The 22,862-nt window shown below is 36.8% G+C and overlaps 2 protein-coding genes across 9 annotated transcripts in view; both read left to right on the forward strand.

Annotated features, from left to right (window-relative positions):
* CNKSR2 (connector enhancer of kinase suppressor of Ras 2) overlaps window positions 1-22,862 on the forward strand; it is a 201,129-nt gene that overhangs the window by 117,787 nt on the left and 60,480 nt on the right. For all 8 annotated transcript variants that reach the window (XM_079320101.1, XM_079320100.1, XM_079320099.1 and 5 more), the window contains 4 exons: window positions 977-1,110; window positions 4,622-4,833; window positions 8,714-8,803; window positions 10,190-10,404. In XM_079320101.1, the coding sequence (XP_079176227.1) occupies window positions 977-1,110; window positions 4,622-4,833; window positions 8,714-8,803; window positions 10,190-10,404 (651 nt within the window). The remainder of the gene's footprint in view (window positions 1-976; window positions 1,111-4,621; window positions 4,834-8,713; window positions 8,804-10,189; window positions 10,405-22,862) is intronic.
* MBTPS2 (membrane bound transcription factor peptidase, site 2) overlaps window positions 1-22,862 on the forward strand; it is a 208,486-nt gene that overhangs the window by 15,203 nt on the left and 170,421 nt on the right. The window lies entirely within an intron of this gene.

Raw genomic sequence — 22,862 nt, forward strand, 5'->3', positions numbered from 1 at the left:
TTCTTCAAGGAGTAAACTTCCAAAAATATGGAGGAGGAAAAAACTCTTTCAAAGCAAAATGAAGTATGTTTGTTTTAATATTAGATTCTTTTTAGGGATTATGAAGATACTCTTGTACTTGCTGTTCTATTCTTTCTTTTTCTTCTGCCTGAGTTTAGCTGTCACACAGACACAAGGTTGTTTTTAGACAGACATGTTATTTAGTAGACTATAATAATCAGACTTTTCTTCTCATTTAATTTTTCTGCATCTGTGTAGAGAGTTATAAAATCTTGTGAAAATCTTGTGAGAAAATGTAATTCAGATGAAGGATCCTATCTGGACTGGAATGATAGCTAGAGTGTATGATTAATTTGCAAGGAGGGTACAGTTTATTTATCTATGAGTAAGTGTTATTTTGTGAGGAGTGTGCCCAAGGGAATGAAGAAAAAAAATCATCTCCAGTTGATTCTCTCATAGCATAGTGTGCTCTGAGGATGCAGTACCTGATTTAACAGCATCTGCAGGCATAAACTGAAGCTTTTACAGTTAATTCTTAAGCTGCAGAGCAGATGGGAGGACTTGACATTCAATTTAATGCCTACTTGTGCACCTTTTGCTGTAAACACTAGACTTTTTCTTTACAATGTTAGTTTAATTAAGGAATTAACTGGATTCTGTATGTTATTTACCCATTAAGATTTCACAAGTAGCTCTAGTGATCACTAATTTTATGGGCATTGGCAATAAACTTGCTGTGCTAAAGGGAAAAAGATGTAATTAGAGGAGTCAATTTTATGAGCACAATACATGTCCATTTGTAGATCTGTCTTCTTAGCATGAGTGGTTTTTTAGTCAGTTTAAAATGACACAAAACATTAGAAGTGCTAATTATTTCTTTTGCTTTCTGAATTATATTCTGATTTTGGCTTTTACAAATAGAAATGTGTAATATAGAAGGATAATCCTGATTATTTCTCTCTCTCTTTTGAACCAGCCTCTTATTCCTAGAAGCCCTACAAGCAGTGTTGCTACCCCATCCAGCACTATCAGCACACCTACAAAAAGAGACAGCTCTGCTCTTCAGGATCTCTATATACCCCCTCCTCCAACAGAACCTTATGTTCCAAGGTAAAAAAGACCATTTCACAGTACAATTTGATATAAAAAAAGTTTGTGAAGTAACTGACCATTCTATTCTTATCTGTTTATTAGTCTGTCCTGCAGATAATACTGTATTAATACTGTATTTTGCAGGTAAACTGGTTATTAAGGGTAGATGTGTTGTATCAGACCAAGAATGTTCTGAATCAGTATCTTGCTTGCAAAATGGACAGGAGCCTTTAGAAAAGAAGGTGCAATACCCTGTTTTCTCAAATATGGGGTGATACATTGATTGCAACAATCTCATCCTCATTCAGAAGAGCAAAAGTTACCTGAGACCCTGAATCTGTAACTGGGAAAGGAGCTTGTGTTTGTCCCCTTGCCCAATAATCATGATGCAGCAAGAGATGCTAAGTTAAATGCAATAAACTTTTCAACAACAGTGCTGCTTAGTCGTGCCATAGTTTTCTTTTTCAGATATTTTTGATAAAATGGCATTAGTGCAAATTTCAGGTTTGCGCTTTAGTGTGGCTACTCTGCTAGACTGTGCAGTGACTATGCTGTTCCTTGTCAATATAGCTGCTGCTCTGACCTGCCACCTGGAACAGGAATTTTCATCTCTCCCACCTCTCTGGACTTGCTGAGCCAGAAGAGCAGCAGATTCTCCTTGCAGATTCTCCCTGCAGATTCATTAGCCTACCTTTACACAACCACAAATGATTCAGTATAATTCTGTAATATACACAGATGTTGGGTTCCTGAAGCTCTGAAAGAATTATGTCCTACAAATAGTACAAAAAGTAGCTACCCAGAGGTCTAGGATTGTATTTAAGAAGAATCAGAACTCCTAAAGTTTCCATAATCTTAGACACAGGTTATCATATGTCCAGTTAACGTATTTTTAAATTAATTACTGCTTTTCTTTTAGTTACCTTTCTTGGAAAGGTTATAAGGGCAGTGTGTTCTTTCTTGTACCTGAGTTTCTTGTAGCTGAGTTTTTCTTACACTTTCTTATCAGCAACTCCTCTAGACAGTTGATAAGTCCCCTGATACTGACAGGACTTTCCAGGGGATTGTCTAAGACTGAGGTATATGGTAAGTTAAATTGCCTGCTAGGAAGGAGAGGTTAAGATTCTATGATAAATTCTTACTCTTCAGAGATGCAAGAAACCTTCCAGGTCAGAAGTGTGGTTTTGACTTCATGAGGATGTCAGAAGCCTTTTCTGAAGCCTTAAGCTGTGTCCCAAGTTCCTTCCTTATCCCTGTCTCATTTGCACCTGGTTTAGTTTTTATTTCTCAGAGAAAAAAAAAAAATTCTAATGTGACATGTATAACCCAGTTGAACTTACACATACTCTAGTTTATTATAACTATTTTTTTTTCTTTTAATTAAATGAGAACATTCTGAGTCATGATAATTGAATTCTCAGTCATGACACAGGAATAGAATATATATTTTACCTTCCTGATAACAGTTCTTTGTTATACTCACATAAATATTTTAAGGGCGTGGTTTTCAGGAAATTTACAGAAAAGAGCCAAGTATTTAATTCTAATCCATAAAAAGAGCTGGGGGGGAAGAAATGCCCAACCAAAGCGTAGTCTTAGGTGTGTTTCTCTTTGAATGCAGTAGTCATATGCTAAAGAGCTAGTGCTCCTGAAACTATACTGTCTTTTTGAGTTCTGCTCTAGAAATTGCCAAATGCATTTTGATTTTTTTTAATAGCATCTTTTAAATCATGATAATCATGCAGTAGTATTTCACCTGTCGTGTCGGGTGCAATGTTTCTGAGTAATTTGTTTGGCCATTTCATCAGGTTTTTTGCCCATGATTAACTATATTAAATCATGTGTGTATTTTGGGTATTATCAGAGTGCTCAGCATCTGTTTCTCAGTTTGCTGTTGCCATTCCAAAGGGATAAAAAGCCAAATAAGCCTCCTTTTGCTACTGGACTAGAAGAAAAGACTTGATATTTTGATGTAAATTGTGAAACCCAAAGCCTTGGTGATGATGCCCACAGACAGTACAGCTGCTGACTCATCCTCACATGGATGGCATGACAAAAAGGGACCAACACTTTCCATGTGCTTGTTGTATGTTAGTGCATGCTCATATTTATAAGTACAAGTATTTTGGGGATGAGAACTGGAGCCCTCATCTCTAGAGGGTTGTGACAAAAAGAGTTTGCTGACAAAGGGTATTTGATGATGGCTCTGTACTTCATGCTGCAGTAAAGATCCCCCCAGGTCAGGCTGCTCTGCCTTCCTTGTGCCAGCCCCTGCTGGTGGCTGCAGCATCAATTGGCATATGGCTGGTTTGTATCAGTCTCCATAATGTTACCTGCCTGGGTCCCCAGCTCTGTCACCACAGGAAGGTTCTGTGACTGGAGGAGAGCTCACAGCCCTGCTGGGGCTGCACCAGCCTCCCTCACTAAGCCAACACCATCCCTGCTCTGGGGCAGCACCTGGCCAAAGTGAGTGTAGTGATCAGTGGAGTTTGTCATGCTGCACTGTCACTCCAAGGCAAGATGGCTTTTTCTCATCCTTCATGGCTGCCTGGCTCCCATGAGGAGGCTTTGCTTGGTCCTCGATGGAGTCTCAGGGTCCAGGTGAAGTAGGGGTCAGCATGCTGGCCAGCTTGCAACTCACATGGAAGTTCACAGGGGTTGAAGGACTCCAACAAGAGCATGTGGTCCAACTTGTCTCTTGATTACCTCTTGAATACCTACTTCTCTCTTGACTACCTGCATTTTGCTGCCCAGAAATGACTGATCAGGTTTTTTGCACCTATTTCCAGGCAGCTCTAGCAGCACATTTACTGGATGAGCCCTGGTTCATCTAGTGCAAGAAAGAACTCCTAATCCAGTACAATTTACTCTCTTGTTTGGTGTCTTTGGGTAGTTTCCATTTTCAAAGAGTAGGGCAGGGGTGCAGGAAAGCACAAAGATCTTGGGGATCTCATACAAAGTGCATGATCAGTGTCCTGGGGTGCCAGCTGCTAAGCAGGTACTACACACTGTATGTGAAACTGTATGGATGTATCTATACAACTTCTAGATCTGAAATGATTGTGCAAAACTGTATAAGGTATCTGTATGTCTTCTGTGCCTGGTTTTTCTTTTCTGGGGTAAAGTGTAAGGAATGAGATTAAGTTTGCTGATGCTTGCTATGTAGCTATGTCTTTAAAGTATCTTCCCTAGTGCTCTGCCCTAAATCACAAAATGCTAGGTAGAGTCCAGAAAAAACAAGAAAAATAAAAAGAGTATCTGCACATCAATTTTATTTCTATGATTCTTTTCAAGAGAAATCAATGAGATGGATAAATCAGTAAAGAACTGAACAAATAGAAATGTGTGAGGTAACTGGCATATAAATGCGTATATATGCATATATGCTGTGTGATCCTGATGTGGGGTGGATTTCATCTGTTCCAGTGTATGAAATACTGGCATAGGCCCATGTTTATTGAAGTATTCACAGTGAAAAAAAATCAGTGTCTTATCTCAATACATTGAAAACTTCTCTTTTTAACTTCAGGGATGAAAAGGGAAATCTCCCCTGTGACGATGTTGGCAGACATATAGTGGGCAAGCCAGTTCACACAGGATCTGAATCTCCCAACTCGTTTCTGGACCAGGAATATCGGAAACGCTTCAACGTGGTTGAAGAAGATGCAGTTTTGTACTGCTATGAGTATGAGAAAGGAAGAACAAGTGGTCCTGGAAGGAGAGAGAGCACACCAACATATGGTACAGCACTGATCTCATAAAGATAATCACCATTTGTTGATTTTAGGATTTTCATGCATCTGCTTTTGTTTTTGACCATGAAAATATTTCTGGTGACCATTGGTTTTGCTGAGAATTCAATACTACTTTAGTCCAATTTCAGCCTAAGAGCTTATTCTGTTATAGGAAAGAAAAATATTTACTATGATAGATAAGTCCAGTTTAAAATTGATGGGTTTTCTGAATGTAAGTTCTGTTTGTGCTGTCAGCTTAGTTTTCCAGAATATGTTTCGGTATCATTTTATTAAAAAAGGCATATACCAGAAGCTCATTTTTTTTTACTAAAAATACGTAATAGAAATTTTCTTTCATTTTAAGGGTAAGACTTGAATAAGTTTTGCAATTCAGCTTTGGAAAAAATTAACTAGGTATAAAAACAATTAAACCCTTTTAGATTTACCAAGAGATGACATGCTGCTTTCATGCTTCACTGCCCTCTAAAACTCTCTAATTTTTCTTTAGTCCCAGAATTGAATATGACTGATAACAGAGGTCTCTTTTTTGGTAATACTGTATTAACCTCCTGTAACTTCCTGTATTACAAGTGATGGTTCTTTGCATATAGCAGTTCCTCTTCATTTGAGATCATAGATTATTTAAGAAGGAATTTTGCATGTAAACATGCACATGTACATGCATCATGGTACATTCACATCTTGGATTTTGGCTTGGATTTAGGATGAGAATTCATAAACAATTTCTGATAAGAGTTTTGATGCTCACACCCTTATACTCCAGCTTATTTTACCCTTGAAACTGTTGGAACTCTTCATTTAGCTAGTATGGTAACTTGTTTCAGCTTTGGACTGGGAGAATTGGTTTTATGTTGGCTAGTATGAAATTGTACAGACATGGAGATATTAGGCTATAGAAGAAAATTAAGAGGAAATCTCATTTTTAAAAAAGATATTTTGACTGCTATAGTATTAGCTGAGCACACACTTGAATATTTTTTCAACCTACTACTATGTTACTTCAGCTTTTAAAGTGAGCACAAGCTGTATATTAGAGTTGTTTTAGCAATCCTGTCATCATATCCCTTTGTGAGGAAAATAGATGTAATTTGTGAGTAAGCATAGATTTAGTACATCATGCAGCCAAGCCCCAAAATCACCTGTGAACCTTGATATAAATTGAACTTGAACTGTGTAAAGTATTCTCAGGACCTGGAGCGATGAGCTTGCACTACATAAAAGGTTGCTTTTTCACAAAATGCTCCCTTTCTATACAAGTACACCATCCTGCTGAAAAATGTTCAGTATCCTCTTGATTTCAAAGTGTTTTCAAGTGTTTCCTAACCATGCCCATTCTGTGTAAAATAACTGCTAAGTTTTGAAAATGAATATATCAATTCTATTACACCAATATTTCAAATATTACAATTGGTGACTGCAGTCAGTTCTGTTAACATAGATGTACTTACTCTTCCAGATATTAAACTCTAATACTGGTGGTTGAGAGTGAAAAAGCACACATTTCTTCTTCAAGGACTGCTGAATCCATTATTTTGTTATAGGATAGCTTTTTTAGCCTTTTTTTCAGTTAGCAGAAAGGGTCATAAAGACATGGATCAAAGACTCCACTGAAAATCAGTCATCATTTAACACATTTCTTTTACAGTCTTTCACTTTTGATCTCCCTTTTTTAATGAATTCTCATTGTCGAGTCCATTTTCATTTAAGAGTATTTTCTGAAAATATTGCCATTTCAGCATTAAATTCTAAAGTTTCCCACATGGCATTTGTTAGCATAACAAATGTTGGGGTAGGCATGACCTTAGGGTTTCACAGAAATCTGGAAAATTACAATAACACTACTCTGGCTTATGGTCACCCATTAAAGAAAGTCAAAGCGAGTTCCCAGGCCTAGAGAAATAACTGTTTTCAACATGTACTTATCATTAATTTTGTGGTGTGTCAATTTTTTACAAAATTTTTTTCAGTCCTCCTTCATGAGAGGTTAATAAGGCCTTCTGTAATTTCTTTATTGGAATCTTTTGACATTTTTGACAATGTTAACAAAGATATTTCTCTTTCATGTTCCTGCTGGCTTCAAGCTCTTCTATAGTTGCTGCTAATTGGCCTTGGAAAGCTTCTGTTTACATGCAAGTTTAAAATTTTCCTGAGTGTCTTTGCAATGGAAAAGAGATTAGGGAATCCATAGGGGTTAAAAACAAAGTTGTTAGGAGAGGGAAGAAGCAAATGAAACTTGAGTTTAGGGAGAGAAACAAATTTGATCATTGCAGTTTTTATGCCAGATATGAGAACAGGTACTTTGGATAGCTGAAGGTTTTGCAGAAAATTTGTTGTTACTTTTGATAACAATCATATTTTAACTATCAATTTTGTGGCTTTTCTATTTTATTAAGTGTCCATTTCCTATTAATAAGATACTGTGTGTTCAACTTCACAAAGAAAAGATTTTAATTCTAGAAAAAGGAACTGATTCTGATCAAGTAAGCATGAGCCAAATACATCCCCTCTAAGGAAATGACTTCGTGAAAACTCAATCTCACCAGCTTCAATCAGCCTTAAATATGTGTCCCTAAATAGTAAAATGAATGATAAGTGAAAAGTTTAAAATATATGTGATTTTCCTGAGTAGTGATGTATTTGTTATTTGATCCTGTGGTCTGTACAGAACATACAAATTTGTCAATTTTTTTTTTTAAAGGTGATAAAAACGTTTACCATTATGCTGCATGCATGGTTTTGGTGTGTTTTCCATGGGCACAGTACTTCAGCAGGGAGAGGGACATGTTGGAATATTTGTTTTCATTATAAACATGTCTCTTTATTACAGTATATCATGGATTTAACCTCAAAAATTTGGAGTAAGATTTTATTTAGGGACTTTCTACTTAAATAATTTACAAGACTTGAAGGGTTTGCTTTTAGCTTTCCTACTTTTAAAATTAAATTATTTACTCGCTTTTTGGGTTTGTGACTGGTAGATTGATTTTAAAAAGAGCAAGGGCTGATCTTGCTGGAGAAATATTTTGTTTTCAGTCTGTCAGATAATATGCCAATTTGCTATGCTTTTCTGTTTTGTTTTCAGACATTTACCTATGCTTTATTTCAGTACACTATTGAACTTGCTAAAGAATTCAGACCACTCTGAGTGGCCCCACTAAGTTCCATAGTACACTGATTTTCACCTATATATGTACAATCCCTAAACAGAAATTATAGTTTACAGCATTTTTAAAAAATTGATGCTGCAGCCTCTAATCAAAATTTAAAAGATAGGACAGTCTTCAGTATTCTTTTTCCTGTTGGAAGTCAAAGTGAATTTAGCAATGATCATGTACCTTACTGTCTGTGGATGAAATGCTACAAAATAAATTACATGTAGAGGATTTCTACTTTCTTTCTTATATAGTCACTGATGGATCTTGTAAGCCCCCCAGCAAATATGCTGTTTGTGAAGGTGCTTCAATGATATGCACAAGTTTCTGTTACCAACAATTCACATGTGCATTAAACAGTTTTTCCATATGTGTTCCCAGGGACTTCCAGAATAAAAAACAGATACTGCTCAGTGAGAACTGAAGTAATTTGAATGTGTTTGTCAGTGTCAGACATCACTCCAGTGATGATTGTGTAGGGCACTAGATTCTAAACTTAAAAAACCCCAAAACATTAAATACTTAGCTACTTCTTTTCTGTTAAAGAAAACAGAACTCCTGTCATAACCTCTTGTTTAGAGGTAATGCTGGACCCTCTTTTGTAAGCAGCCCTGTAGAATAGCAGCTTAGCACAGAATTTGTTCTTTCTTCTAAGGGATGTTGGTTTAATGCAGCCTTATAGTGCATGGTCTCAATTTTTTCCTCTGTTTCCAGGGAAGCTGAGGCCTATTTCTATGCCAGTAGAATATAACTGGGTGGGAGATTATGAAGACCCCAATAAAATAAAAAGAGATACTAGGAGAGGTAGGTAATCTGAATACACATCTTATACAAGGCATTATGGATTTTATCTTGCTTTAAGCTATATATTTCAACATAATTTTGCTGCTTGCTTAGCAATGTTTGTGAACCTGTTTTGGTATTGTCTTCATTATATATGCATACATTTTTGAAGACTCTATTTTTGGATTGAGGAAGTTGGTTGGAAAGCATTCTAGAGCAGCATAGGATTTATTTCAAAATCAAAGAGGTTAAGTTCTTCAAAATTTTGGGTTGTGAGGATTGGATACATAACTCCACATACGAAATTATGACCTCTGAGTTTGCTGTTATCATCCAGGAACAAGATGTTATAGTAATGATAGCTATTTCTGTAAAATATTAACTAAATATTCAGTAGAGATCAAAAAAGGAAACACTTAAGAATTATTAGGAAAAGAATACAAGACCAAATTTAGAAGTACTGTTATGCTGCCGTGTCAGTTGTTGCTTGTGCTGTGTGTGTGTAATTCCAGTCTCTTGATCTCTTAAGAAAACTACAGTTGAATTCAAGAAGGTTTTGGAGGCAACAAAAATTAATCAGATGCGTGAATTGACTTCTAAACTGGGGTCAGTTAAGCAGGCTGGCCATTATCAATTTGGGGAACTTAAGCAGAACATAATAAAGGTTTATAAAAGCTTGTGTGGAATGAAGTAAGGGAATGGGTTTGTCAGTTTAATCTGAAACGAGCAAAGAGATCAAATATCTCTCTTGGATGCTGGATAAAAAGAAAATGAACTGGTGCAGTTCATGTTCAAGCTGAAGAGCCTCTTGCCACAGGAGGTTGTGGATACTAGAAGCTCACATTAACACAAGGAAAGATAGACAACTTTGTGAAAAAGAAATCTGCTGAGGTTTCCTAAGTTGACAGACACTGCTTCTGGGTCAGGATGTCTCAGCTATAAATTGGTTCATGCTGGAAGGGTTTTCAGGGAAAGTATGTAGGATATGGTGAATGATGTCCAATGAATGTTCAGAGCAAATGACTTTAAAATGTATGCTACACTGGCCTTTTTATTCATTAGGACTCCTGGTAAAAAGGTGGCAAAACCCCAAAAATTATCCTAAATGCATCATTGCTCGTTTTTTTAAAACTCCAAGACAAAATTTATTGATGTGCAACTTATTTTATATTTTGTTGCCTTTATTAAAATATACTAGACAACTTTAAGAGTCATGAATTTTCCCTGCCAAAAGTTTTCTTTCTTACCATATCTGAATCAAAGAAACATATGGGTTTTGTTAATGAAATAATCCTGAAGAGTTAAATTGGCAGTAGATTTTAGCAAGAATATTACATGTTTTGGAAGCAGGATTTGCATGCATGCAACAGTTCACAATGATGTTTTGCATTACTTTTCTTTCAACAGAAAATTCATTGCTTCGCTATATGAGCAATGAGAAAATAGGTCAAGAAGACTACATGTTTCAAAGGAATAGCAAAAAGGATACCGGGAAAAAGTCCAAAAAGAAGGGAGACAAGAGTAGTAGTCCAAGTCATTACTCGCTGTTGCCTAGTTTACAAATGGAGTCACTGAGACAGGAAGTCATGGGCACACCTGGACCAGAAACTGCTTTGTACCATGTGAGTAAAAATAACATTAACAAAAGTCATTGCTCTGTGCTTATGATGAGAAACAGTCTTGGTTTTATAGTGGTGTTCAAACCTTCTTTGGACAGCTGCTGTTGCACTGATTTATATTCTTCAGACAATAACTGGGTCTCAAAGAAATACTTTAGAATTCTTGATATTGCTGTTAAGATGCAGGATGGACAGCATTTTATTTCCTTTGTTAGAAGATGGCACTTTTGAAATGCAGTGTGGTGTCTCTGCCTTGACTGACTTGCTGCTGATGGAAATGAAAGCTGGAGCAGTTTCCTGACTGGTTAGAAACCTTTTTCCCAGCATCTCTATCAGTGCAATATGCTGTGTTGTCAGACAGCCCCTTTACTACAGGTATTTGAAAGGTCTGATAATGGCAGGAGAATTTGTGGGAGGTGTTTGTTTCTCTTAAGGTAAGAGGAGCTGTAATGCAAGTAACTGTTTTTAACATACAGCCCTCAGGAATGCAAGTATAAATGGGAAGGTAGCAGTTCTGCTGTATAGGATGCAAAAGGAAAATTGCAATAACTTGCTCGTTTTTAAGTGTGTCCAAAAAAATGGGGTTAGAAGATCTCAACATATTTTAGATGTGATAAGACATTCACCCCATAGCACTTTCCATGTTTTGAGAGAATACTCATCTCTCACTGGCATTTCTTTCTTGGTAAATGTTAAATTCCCAACACTATGCAATGAAAAAAGCTTTTATTTTAAGGTACCATATTTTCTTTTTCTTCGGTTCCCTCTATCATATAATAAATATATTTTCCAAATTCTGTACAAAAATAAATTATGTACACAGGAACTAGAAGATTCTCAAAGCTCTGGTTTGGAAGTTAATGAGCAACAGCAAGCATAGAATTCATTTGCTTTGGATATCCATCCACAAAACACTTGAAATGTTACTACCCCAAATGCCACCAGTATCAGCTAATCCTTCTTGTGCATCATTACCATTAAAGGATCTCTCTCTATAATGCCATTAAATCTTCAACATCTCTTTGAAAGTTTAGTTGGAACTTATTCCTTTATAAAAATAAAATAGAGGTTACTCATTCTTTAGAATACAAATCAGTATTGATCTGCTAACTTGATATGTTGCAAAATGCATGAAGTAAACAGAAAAAGGTATCTTGGACTATTGATTTGTCCCAGGGGAAATGGAAAGGAGCCCTTCACAAAGCATTTACAGCCCTCTGCAGCTGAATATTGCTGATGTGCCTCTGGAAATCTGGCTGCTGTCATGCAGTGCCAGAGTTTCCATTTAGTGGTGATGACACCCAAGTATTCTGGTGCATATATCTTTTGCCACATAGCATAGTCAAAGATTTTGTAATAAATTGGGCAGAACTTTCAATATTAAATAAACAGTGCTGTGAGCAGACAAAGAATGAGTGAGTACAGATAACACACAAGGAACTCTTATCTGTTTGCAGTAAAATTTTATTAAGTTGTAGATAACAAATCAGACAATGAAAACATACTTATGCTCAAATAGCATCTTAAAGATCACTAAAAAGAGGCTGTCCTATTACAATTTATTTTTTTACAACCAACAGCTACCTATTTTCTTCCATAGATTTCTGATTATTTGCAAATGGAAGCTTCCAGGTATGCTTGAGTTTTGTACAAAGGAGCTGCTCTGAGAATAGTGAAAGAACTGGAGGATTTGGTTTGGTTTGGTTTGGTTTGGTTTGGTTTGGTTTGGTTTGGTTTGGTTTGGTTTGTTGGTTTTTTCAGAAGTCAGTTTTCATCATGCTAGAATATCAAGGAAAGAGAGAATTCTGTGACTGTGTGCTGTGTAGATTTTCATACAGTAAATTTAAGTAGATTTTTCTAAAGGAAAGAGCAGCTTCTACCATGTGGCTTTAGCTGAATTTGAACCTGTAGTGCCTCAGTAATTTGGGTAAGGTCCCAGTGCTAAAGAACACTCCACCAGGCTTGTTAAGGAGCTCTAATCCCTGTTTGTACCCTTATCCTCTGGATTTAAATATCTTTTGTTACCAAATTTATCACTCAATATAGGATTTTATAGGTTATAATCAAATAATTTTGTAGGCTCCTCTTACTCTTGCTTACAAGACTTGGAATGAGCGTCTTAGGTTTTTCTTCAAAGATTGAGTGTTCACATCCTTTCCTCATTCTCACAGTTTTTTCAAATCTTCACATCTAATCCTAAACTATGTTAAACATCCTTCCTGAAGTATATATGCCAGCACAGCATGTAAATTTCCAGCATGGAAAGATTACATAACCTTTCCTATTCACTACTTCTCTATGTAAATAGTTAAAGGACTGATTACTGCTTTTAAGCATAGCCGTGTAACCAGAGTATGTTTGTTATTTGGTTTTAGTTTTATTGCTTCTGTTTTTATATTATACTATTTATATTATATTATTTCAAATCACTTATCTGCAAAGCTGATATTCCCAATCTAAAAGCTTTTATCTTTCATTCTTTGTTCTTAAATACAGTAACATTGTATATGGTGGGTCATGTTGACACATGTGACTGCTTGGGTACCTTTGCTGAATAATCCATGTCTCTGAAGCAACCCTAAGTATGAAATATGTGAGAGTAAGGGCTCTGGAGCCTCAAACTGGGCCCCCATGATTCCCAAGTCCATAAGAAAGGAGTAGGATCTGGTGTGGAGTCTCCTTGTTCTGAAATTATATTTTTAATACGCATTTTCTGTGAAATAGAAAGTATGCACACTTAATTTCTTCTTTTTTTTTTTTTTTAATTTCTTTTTATGTTTTTTGACCTTTTACTGAATTCTCTGGAGTAAAAGCCATGCTGCTCACTCAGCAGTCAGGTTTCGTGTTGTTCACTGGTCTTTGATTCTCTGTTACCTTTATTCAGTGATGTTTTCATTCTTTTTTGACCACATTGACATAAATGTTAAATAATTTTGGACTAAAATGCATCCCATTAGTTAATGATAAATCTTACAATGCCAAGCCTCTTTCCTTTTGAATATTGCAGCCACTGATGTGAGCAGATTGATTACCTTTTTACTGTGAAGCTTTTCTGCAGAAAGGCAGCTTTTACAATTATGCTGACTTCAACTTCTTTGCTGCTTTTATGTATGGCTCTACAGAAAAGAAAAATCTTTGACACAAAAAACTACACTGCTGAATTAAATTACCACAGCAGAAACTGTATTATTTTTTTGTGCTGTAAACAAAGTGGTGTTTAAAAAATTACCATGGTAATGTAGAAGTGCCTGGTTGTTGTGTATTTGCTAAAAGCTGTTCTGTAAAATGCCAGCAGATTCAAAACGTTGTATTTTAAAGTGATCACAAGACTGTGGCAGTCTAGCATTTTTGTCAGGATACTAAACTTGCAAAAAATCATTGGTTTCAACAGTTCTGTTTGTATAGCTGACTTGCCATTTCAATCAAAAACTGTCTGGTCAAGGGTGCATTTCAGTTGCAGCCTTGAAAAGTGAGCAGGGTTTTCTCGTGTCCACTGAATGTAACCAATGTGGTAGCTGATACCATAGCAAAACAACAACTAAATTGTGTTGTCTGTGAGCTAAACATCTCTTGTATTCTCTTCTGGTGTTTCTGAGTCCTCATATACAAATTTATTTTTTGGGAGGTTTTTCTCCCGCCCTCGGAATTGTTTTCAGTGTTAATGTTGATTTCTAGACAACTTGTTGTTCTTGCATTCTGTTTTTCTTCCTCAGTATTGTAAAAGAAGCCAACACAGAGTGTTAATGTTTTTGTTAAACTGAGGCAGACTGTTTGAGCTGTTGCTAATCTGATGTGCAAGCAGGTGTTCAATGTGATCTATTTCTGTAGATAGAAAACAGCACAGTTAAAATTGTCTTGAACTTTTGGGGCACAAGACATGAGAGCTCTGACATATCGTAATTTCTCAAGGTGGTTATGTTTCCTGTGTAGGAATTTTCTTGGTGTGTTGTGCTTTTTGTTGAAGGAAAATAATGTGATTATTTAGGAGGGAAGTAAAGTCATGGGTTAAAAGAAAGTTCAACATCATGTTCATAATAATTTGCTGCTAACTGGATCAGTACAACTTTCCCTTAGCCTAGAAGCAGCAAAGTGAAGAAAACGTTACAGGCTATTGCTTGTAGTAGGAAACAAAATTGCTTTTTCTTGCATAACTCCCTACTATATATAATAGGCTGTAACTTACACAAATAAACTTATATTATTGATCTTGTTTCTTCTCCCTTCCCGCCTCCCATTATTTCTGCCTTTTCCAGTGTATGCTCACTTCTTCATGTATTCTTAGCAATACATAGTGACTTGCTTGCTCTAGAAGTGACAGAAAAATAACAGCTTCTCACTTTGCTGTGATAACCAGACTATTTTGAATTGTTTAATTAATTAGAGGAGTTTTCTTAGTTATTTTATTTGCATTTGAAAATAAGATAAGTTTAGTAGCCAAATGTGCCACTTAAAGTTCATACAGGTCACTCAGTAATGAGTTAAGGACATAAATCAAGGTTTTGTACCAGTGAGTTTTGCTGAATTTACATGTACATGTGCACTATCTTTAATGTTCCAGTTCTACTTTTAATAAGGGAGAAATAAAATAAAAGCTATCAGCTGGAGTTGTGCTGCAAATTGAATTAAGTTGGTGCAACTTCTGCAAACTTCTTTTTTTTCCTCTTTAGCAATGTATAACCATCCATGTGGTTGAAATGCAGCCTGATGACTTAATCATGTAATTAACAGCAATATTTGCTCAGTGAGCACCCACAGAGAGCCAGGCACTCTCCTCACTGCTCTGCCAGAGGCAGCCAGGATGAGGGGTCTGAGCAGGGTTGGAGTTCCAGCTGTTCCTCTCTCCAGTCCTCCCAAGGTGACTGTGCCTCTTCAGCTCCTTGGGTTTTCTCAGCACAGCTGCTGGGGCTCAGCAGTGATCTTCAAGTGAAGATTTATTTATGGAGCTATTGCAAAAGTCACTTTTTAGCTGGTAATATACATTGTAAAGGAGACAGTACCATTTAGCCAAAGTAACTTCTGCTTAAATTATGCTTGTTTCCAGGTGTTTCTTCCTCCTACAAACCTCTCCAGAAAAAAATTCAGGAAAATGCCTTTTAAAAGTTGAATTGAAAATGTATATATTTAGATGTTGTCAATACACAGAAGAATTCACAAAAAACCCATGATTTTGAAAACTTTAACTCATGTAGTTGATTTTTTTACTCCTCTTGTTCCTCTCTGCAGAAAGGCTGAAAGGAAGCAAAAAGTGAAAAAACTTAAAAATTCTTGAATAAAAAATGCATTTAATCATACAACCCAATAACTAGCATTTTAAAAAGTGCAGAACAGATGCATATTAGTTTCCTAATAAACTTGTGTGCAAGCTACCCATCAATTTATCACAAAAATCTTCTTGGTAAAAATGACATCTAAAAAACATTTAAGTCTGCAGAATGATTTACCAAAAAAACAGCCCTAACAAAACTATGAAAACAATGAAAAAGCAATGAAAAGCTAACAGGTTCCTATAATTGTAAATATCACAGTATTTAAAGAATTTCTGTTTGCTGCATTTTTTTGTTATGGATATTTGTAAATAAACAAAAAAAATGTAGAGAAAAAAAATAAAAGGCAGTTGCACAGATTTTAAGTAGGAGTCTGAAATTTTGAATGTCATTGCATCATTACAACAGATGGAGTTGGTACATTTTCTTCTTAAAAATGCCTGGAGTCTAACTATGGCAGTATTTAAATAACAAGGCTCCCTTTTTCTCTTTCTCCTCCCTATTTTCACAATATTCTATAGTTAGACATGTAATTGTTATAGAATAAAAATCTAGCAGTTGGTGTCAAAGTCCAGTTTAACCTAAGTGCATAGTGAAAAAATATTTCCAATAGTGTCTCCATAATTTTTGCTAATATTTGAGTTAGTTACTTCTTTGCTGTGGTCTTTCATCTCCATTTAAATATATGTATTAAAATAATACTGAAACTGGCAGATAGATTACAGACTTATGTGCTTTAATTATCAGCAAAGGAAATCTTAAACTCTTTTTTGAAAACGCAAGAATTATGTAATGTAAAAAAATTATAGTTGTGTTCCAGTTAAAATCCATTGCATTTTTATATTCTCAGCTGAGAGACTGCACTAGATTGCAAGTAACTGTCTAGAAATTAAATAAATATAATTACCAGTTTTGGAAATAGTTGTGAAAAATTTCAGTCCCTAATTACCACAGTAAGAAATGATTTAAAAAATAATTTCTTCACTGCTTTGTTACAAGTTAGCTCTTTGCAGTCTAAATATAATTGTGCACACTCTGACTTCTACTGATAAGGTAGGAAAACATAGACTTTAACTAAAAGCAGCACATATGCTGTTGAAATTTCACAAGTAAAAAGACTATAATTTCTCATGATGCCTGGCCCTCTCAGAAACAGCTGTCTCAGGCTGGGCTGTGAGTGGGCTCCTGGGTGCCTCAGTAAAATCCAACACTCTGAGCTGCAGTGGTGCTTCAGTTTCTTCTCAAGTACTTGCATGTTCATGAAGTTCCAGCTTGGTAAAAGCCAAGCACCTGGATATCCGTCTCTGGAGGTGGCTGGAGCATTTAAGGCATTTGCATCTTTCTTCTCTAGGTTATATATATTGGTCACATCTCAGTTTTGGTAGCCTTGGGGGGTTGTTTGGCCTGTTCCAGGACTTTAACTCTTTGCTCCCTTTTCCATCAGTGAGGATGTAATGAGCAAATCAGGCTGTGATGGTAACTAGGTCCACATGTGTGAAAATAGAAGAGACTCACTGCGTTGCAGGAGAAACTGAGCTGAAGAGGCTTATGAAGTTATAGAATAATCTGATTTGGAGTTATTTTAAAAGCCTCAAAGTCTGTTCAAAGGCAGAAGTGCTGGTGCAACATTTCATATAATGCAGGGAAGCAAATACAGTTGTGCTGTGAAGGCATCATGAGCTTGTATCCATTTCCCATCAGCTGAATCTACTGTGGTTCAGGTATAGACAGCCCTTTGCTCTGAGAGACATTTAGAAAGAACAATGCTTAAAAATTAGGTAAGGGAAAAGTAGGATAAGGAAAAGAAACATAATAGGAAATTTTTATCTGTTGCCTTCATGAGTCTGGAACACCATCATTTCTCACAACCCCATTGGCCATGGGCTGCTCTGAATGCCTGCACATTGGCACACGTGGGGTTTCTTTCAGCTGGATACTTGTGGGTTTGTGTATCTGATTCAGACAGGAGAGCAGCATGTCTCACATTCTCAAATTGGGATTGGGCTTCCAGGACTTGGCCAGCCTCTACATGCCCAAAAGAAACCATCTAAACAATACTGTATGTATCCTTTCATTTGAACGCAGCACTTCACAAATGTAACAGACACGAAATAAGTGATAAAAGTATTATTCATGTTGTTAAAATCTGTGTAGGAGCTTCATCTAGATCAGATGTGAACTGTGTAGCATATAAAACAAACAAAATAAAAAGTAAAACAGTTAACCAACAAGCAAAATATGCCTTTCTTGTAACAATAGGAAAATTATTGGCATAGCTATAAGATTATTGTGGTCAATGGTGACTTTTTGCCTTTCAGTCTAAGTTTGGTAAAAATGTGGTTCAAAATAAATCGACATTTTTCTCTACAAGAGAGAAAATGCAAGAGAGAAACAGCATATAAATTCCTTGCTAATGAAATATGGCTTTATATTATTTTTAGACTAGTACAATCAACACTAAGGAGTAAGGGGGCCTCCTGGGTCTGGTCCTCTGCTATTATAGTTAATGTCTTTCACTCACTCAGATCTATATTAAATTCCACGTTCAAATACAGTATGAATTGCTGTTAGTAATGATGGGACCTGTAAAAGGTGATAAACTGGGTGATTGGGTAGCCAGATTGTTGTTCCAGCCATAATTCCAAGTAAAATGTTGGACAGAGGGGAGGAAGGATGCCAGCAAGAGAAAGACATCTAATGAATTTGCTACAGAAAAACAAAACCCAGATGCCTCAGAAACCAGCATGAACTGCATAGGATAATAGGATAATTCAGTCTGGGAGCAGCCTCAGGAGGTTCTGTGCTCTGCTCTGGCTCAAGGTCAGACAAGGCTTCTCAGGGCTTTGCCCAGCTGGATGCTGAACACCTCCTGAGATGGAGACTGAATGAACTCTCAGTCAACCTGCAGCACTGCTTGTCTGTCCCATGGCAGAAAAGCTGGAGATGAGCAGCAAAAGAGGTATTTCAGCAATAGCTGAGAGGATAGCAGCTTGCCTGGATTTAAGGAATAGTTTCTGTTGTTTCATTGTTGCTTAGCTAAAATCATTTTGGGAATGTGCCTCAGTAATCTCACATCTGTTTTCCCAGTTCTAGACTCTCAGTCCTTTGAACTCAAGAGAGAGTTGATGCATATGCAGCTTTTATATTTTAGTTCTGTTTAAGCATGTATTTTGTAAAACAGTAATACTTACTCTCCTTCTAAGGGAGTGCTAGGTTCTTTTAATTATATGGAATAATGTCTGCATTGTTCTTGAGGTATATTATTCCTGTCACAGATTAGAAAATATTTTCACTTCTGTATTGTTATGCTTTGAAAAAAATAGGTAATACCATTAATTTGCTCTTTTTGGGGAAATGGTTGCCCAAATGAAATTTGAAGATATTGAATGTGGGAGATTTTGCATCTAATTTTATGTATTCTCTGATCTTTACTAAAATTCAGAGTTAATTGTTACAGCAAAGCAAAATCCTCTAGAGATGAGGTAAGATTGGTTCATGGGCCATCATGAAGCACAATGGGAGTCTTTTGTGGAAAATTTTTGTTTAAACTTTCTCTATTACCTTCTTTTGCATTGTGACCATGAGGGGAAAAAAATGGCCTGTCATAATTTCTTTCCATGACAAAGCTGGGGAATTCTTCAAAAATGAGACAGTTACTGTAAAGGTCATCTAGTCCAGGTCTTCCAGTCTAGATTTATTCTTTACTGCATAGAACATAATGGTCTGAAAGTGTAATTTTATGTGGTCTAGAGATGTAGATCTATACACTAATAAATCTTTTAGCTAAGAGCATTTCCTAATTTCCTTTCACATCCCCATTCTGGTTTTTTTTCTGTTATTTCATAGAATCATTCCTTATTGCATCCTGCTTTTATTACCTGATGGAGGACCATTGTCTTTAGGTATTAGCATTGTTTGTACATCAGTAAGCTACATTACCTGTAGCTGGTACAATCACAACAGCACAGTTTTATTTTTTATCAATGTAGAATTAGTGATTTAGTCCCTCAGTTATTCCCCTTTGATAAAGAAGAGATTAAGTGCAGCACATTTTAGCAGAGAAGTTTGTCAGGTGTTGCACAGAGGGGGCTCATGAGTTAACACTGCAATATGGTGGGGAGTGTCACCTCCAGGAGAACTTGGATCTAGGGCCTGACTTCTCTCCTGGCTCTCCTCTGTTCTCCTTTCTGCACGAGGGAAAGGGAGATACCAGGACTTTGAAAGCATTTATCCAAGGACACTGGCATGAAATTTGGTATTCTACAAAGTGTACTGAGTGGTGGAAATATTGTTAGAATTAATGGAGCACATATGCCTGTTTCAGAGTGCTATTTTATTGAAAGGCTTTGACAAAGAGCTCCATTGTTTCTGAACAAGGGATTTTTTTCTAAGTAGTGGTTTGGACTCCAAAGGACTCTCTGCCCCATTCCTCTGCCCCACTTACACAGTGGTGGCCCCTTGAGCCTGTTGCTGACACACAATATAGGAGATTGTATGGTTCCACCTGGGGGGAAAATGGCTCTTTGCAGCACTGCAGCTCCTGAACTGAAGCTGCTTTATTAGGTGTTTCTGTTTCACTGGAGAGAAGTGCTTGTTGCTTAGCACCTGATCCCTGAGTCAGCCAATCCATCTCTGCTACTGTGCTGTGGAGGAAAAAGCAACCTGGTATTTTTCATAAAGCAATAACTGCTTTTTGTCCACTTCTCAAGTATATCCCTTTACTTTCAGATTAACCTAAGTAGATAGTATTTCCAACACTACAGAATTCTGACTTTAGAATGATGTGTAAAACTTCTTGTAAGATGGTTTGTACCCATAAGGTCACCACGGCCAGCTCAGAACTAAAAAGACCTAATGTTATTTTTGCTCACCTTCTGCAAAGGGCTGCTTCATCTTATGCTTAGAGGAAATTTAACTGAATTCCAGCAAGTAATGAGACTTTTATACTGGAATGAACTGTTCTTTTTCTGCCTTAATTCATAAGGCCAGTGGAAGTGTTTGGGATGAATTTTAACAGAATGTATAATTCCTGATCTAGAGAAACTCTTTGCTTTTTTTTCCCTGAAAACTTCCCCTCTGTTGAAAGCCAGAAGGAGTTTCCTGTTTCTTTCACCAAGGCATATTATGTCCAAGTGTTAACAGAGGATAACTTGCAATAGTGTATCTTCCTTAAAGCAGAAACCTTTTCTCAGAGCATCTACATCCTCTGCACTTTTTTCCATCACACAGAGAGAGCAGTATGAAAGAGATCATGCTGAGGGAGACAATCAGAAATGCTGCTCATTCCTGCAGAAGTGAGGTGTATGTGCTCATTGCCATAGGCAAGCACCAAGGTGTTCTAAGGGGGCATGGGACTTTTATTCTAGGCTAATGATTTTTCCTCTGCAAAGACCGTGGGCTTGGTGCAAGATGTTAATGGCCCAGGGGTTACTTTTGTTATACAGCAGTTTGTTTTCTTCTGAGAAGATCCAAGATTGGCTCCATGTTGTGCCACAGAACCACCTCTCTAATCCAATAATAGATCAAGTTACTTAAATCCGCTTGGATAGTTTTGTTGTTTTGATGTTTCAATAAGCATACAAGGAAAATCTACCTTCCCTATGAATAACACAGAAAATTTCTAATCAAACCAAGATTTTTCCTGGAAGAAATTGCAAAGTTTGGTATCTGCTAAAGGGGCATAGCAGCAGGGCACAAGTATCCACAAGGCTTCTCAAATGCTTTTGGGGTGACTTGTCTCAGACAACTGTGAAAGGACAAAAGATAATGGACAAAAATTGAAATACAGGGAATTCCATATAAACATAAGAACAATATAGTAATTTTACTGTGAAGATGGTTTACCTGTAACAGGTTACCCATGGAGTTTATGGAGTCTCCATCTTGGAGGTACTAAAAACCCAACTGGACACAGTCCTGAACAGCCTTCTCTGCTCCAGTCTGCTTTGAGCAACAAGGCTGGAAAAAATTATCTCCAGGGCTGACTTCCTGCCTCAGTTGTTTTGTGGTTTTTCTCACTGGTCCATTGGCCTCAGTAAGAGGTTAAAATGGGAACTGACAGGGGGTAGAAAACAAAATATAGGGTTAAATACTGTTCTGCAACAGGTGATAGTTTAGTTTCTCTTTTCCTTCTTAAATGGGTGCACTTGAAACACACAGTGATGAAGCAACTGATGCATCTTGGACTTTTGCCATTAAAGGATACATACAGTTTTTGAATCTTCCCTTTCTCTCCTAGATTTCTTAAATGTCAATAAAAAGTAGTGTGGGAGGTACCAAAATTACATGTTTCAAAGTAGATGTAGAGCAGAACAATGATGTCAGAATAAATTATTTTAATGAACAGCACTTGTCTGGTTTAGCTTTTTATTCTCATTTGCTCCAAGCAGCTATGACACTGCTGCAGTCCTTGTTATGTCAGTCAAAAAGACTGGGGGAATATAAGAAGTCTGATTTAAAGTTAATGTTGTCCAAGAGTTTTACTGCTTTGTATTTCAGTTAAAGAGCCCTGTGGCTTAATGGCTAACTAGGAAAATCTTTCCCTGGTGGTAGAAAACAGCACCACTATATATTATTTTTCCAAATAGCCTGAAGATTTAAAAAATAATTTTATTTTTGCATTCATTATGTAACAACTTCACACAAAATATTTGCACTAGCTTTCTGCAACTGCTAAGTTATATTCAGCTATTGTAACATTTACCACAGAGCCCCCCCCCACCCTCAAATGATAAGAAAACCTATAGAATTGGGAGAATGAATAAGAATCCCTGAGCAGAAAAGCTGTTCTTGCTATCACATTTCAGAGGATCATGGTTCTGCCCTTAGCTAGCCTATTCTTCTTGGATAAGCAGACATAGGAGCAGTTGGATGAAAAGAATAGACATCTTTGATATTATCAACCCTTGCAGACTATGTGATAAGGAGACCATCCTCCACAGCTCATGTAGCCATTGCTCACCTCAGAGGCAGATGAAAAGCTGGCAGCTTCAAGATCTCAGCCTGCCTTTTTTACAGTGAAAAACTCTTAAGGCACATACATACTGTTTCTTTCTCCTTGTGGTCATTAACAAAATGCAAGAATGAAAATCTGCTGCTGGTTAGCAGGAGGTTTCAGACTTTCTGTTCTGACAGAGGTCTTCCCTCATCATGTCTTTGCAACAGTCCTTGAAAACCTTATTTTCAACAAATAGCCAT

The sequence above is a fragment of the Erithacus rubecula genome, assembly GCF_903797595.1.
Source record: "Erithacus rubecula genome assembly, chromosome: 1".
Lineage (NCBI taxonomy): Eukaryota > Metazoa > Chordata > Aves > Passeriformes > Muscicapidae > Erithacus > Erithacus rubecula.